At 39.9% G+C, this 1,599-nt stretch overlaps 1 protein-coding gene across 1 annotated transcript; it reads left to right on the top strand.

The window, feature by feature from the left end:
* Window positions 1-528: 528 nt before the first annotated feature.
* On the top strand, window positions 529-692 carry Pmar_PMAR008665 (hypothetical protein; the record flags this gene model as incomplete). Its single annotated transcript, XM_002777319.1, has 1 exon — window positions 529-692. A coding segment is annotated over one exon (164 nt), but the record flags the coding sequence as incomplete, so codon positions are not given.
* Window positions 693-1,599: the final 907 nt, after the last annotated feature.

Here is a 1,599-nt window from a genome sequence, read left to right as displayed (position 1 = left end):
TGTCGGTGTTGGAGGACTATATGTTTGCTTTCCTCAGCTGAGGAAAGGGAGTTTTCAAAGCTATTCGATATAAGTTTTTGCATGAAATCGGGGTAAAAGTGTACAGAAACCGAAAAAAAATTTACTCGTAGAATTTTCATATTGTCATCAACAGATGTAGTTGTCCATGTGCAAAATTTCCCTCCACACTGTTAGCCCTTGGAATACGTGAATCTGCAAGTAACTACTTGAGTATTTCGTTCAATTTTGCTGCCCTGGTGTCTCGATCAATAGAAGATTGGAGTTTCACAACCCGTTTAACGTGAAGTGGCGTCCTAATACTCTGTGAAAAACGCGATGTTATTCGCGGTGATATGCATCAGTAGTCATGGAATATATTTTCCACTAGTGTTTTTTATATCACTAGGGTGGTGAAACTTCATTGTAATCGGACTGAGTTTCGATAGCGAAGAGGAATGGTGTGGTTAAAAAGCCGATAGTTTTGGAGAATCTTACGTGTGCATGCGTGCAAATCGATATTCGTGTTAGTTGGCAATGATTGTGATCGCGGGTATGTATTATTATGCATTCACGACAACGACGCTTACATATTATCAAGTTCTGCAAGTGGATAGAGACGCCCAGCACATTGACATCTATCAAAACTACAAGAAGTTATCAGCTGAGTCGGACGAGCGGCGGGAGAAAGAGGCGTAATCGAAAGGTAGCCGGTTCGATTCTTGGCATGGTCATTTTAGATACGACAGAGCTTATGATGTTCTTGGTAAGGCTAGAAAGAGATCTGAATACAACCTTTATGGAGACATCATCTCGATGGTAACTTCCATGTCTCAGCGAGTTACTATTCAACTATAGGCTATTATTTCAGACTGGTGACTCGGATGAGCCCCCGACCGTTACTTTAGTTTTGGTCCAATCCGGTTTCATACAGGTGAGTGTGTGATCCTATTATGTGGCTCACTAGGTCAGTGTTGGAGGAATATATGCTTGCTTTCCTCGCTAATTACAGTAGTTTAGTCAAGAATTAGGGTAGAAACGTAGAGAAACCAATAAGAATTTCCCAAAATTTTCTGCCAGAATTTTCATATTTTTAACATATGTAGTTGACCATGTGCATATTTTCTCTCAGTGTTAGATAAAGACATGTTCGCTTTCTCCAAATTTTTCCTCACAAATTATACGAATTTTCCAACATACCTGATACAGAAAAAACCAAGAATTTCCCGAAATTTCCCCCCAGAATTTTTATATTTTCAGCATATGTAGTTGACCATGTGCATACTCCTCCTATAGATACTATGTTTATGTTTGGCGGCTGCGTTCGCGGTGGGAGCTCCGCAAGCTCTCATCAACTCTACTGTGGCGCTTCTGTTGACGTCCTTCGTTTTGGAATTGTGAGTGGGGGAAAATTTGAGAATTTTCTGATGGAAAAAATGGATTTTTTTCCGAGTGGGAAGAGCAGTGAATTTGAGGAGAGTTTCCTGCGAGATTATGAATCGAAAATCTAATATATTTTCAGAAATAAATTCCTATACATTAGAGCTTCACCCTAGTGATATGAAAAACATATTCCGGCTTTCACTTGGCGAAACGCAGTGA

Source organism: Perkinsus marinus (genome assembly GCF_000006405.1).
Source record: "Perkinsus marinus ATCC 50983 genomic scaffold scf_1104296952058, whole genome shotgun sequence".
Classification (NCBI taxonomy): Eukaryota; Perkinsozoa; order Perkinsida; family Perkinsidae; genus Perkinsus; species Perkinsus marinus.
Note: the sequence above shows the minus strand (reverse complement) of the source record. Positions and strands in the feature narration are given on the sequence as shown.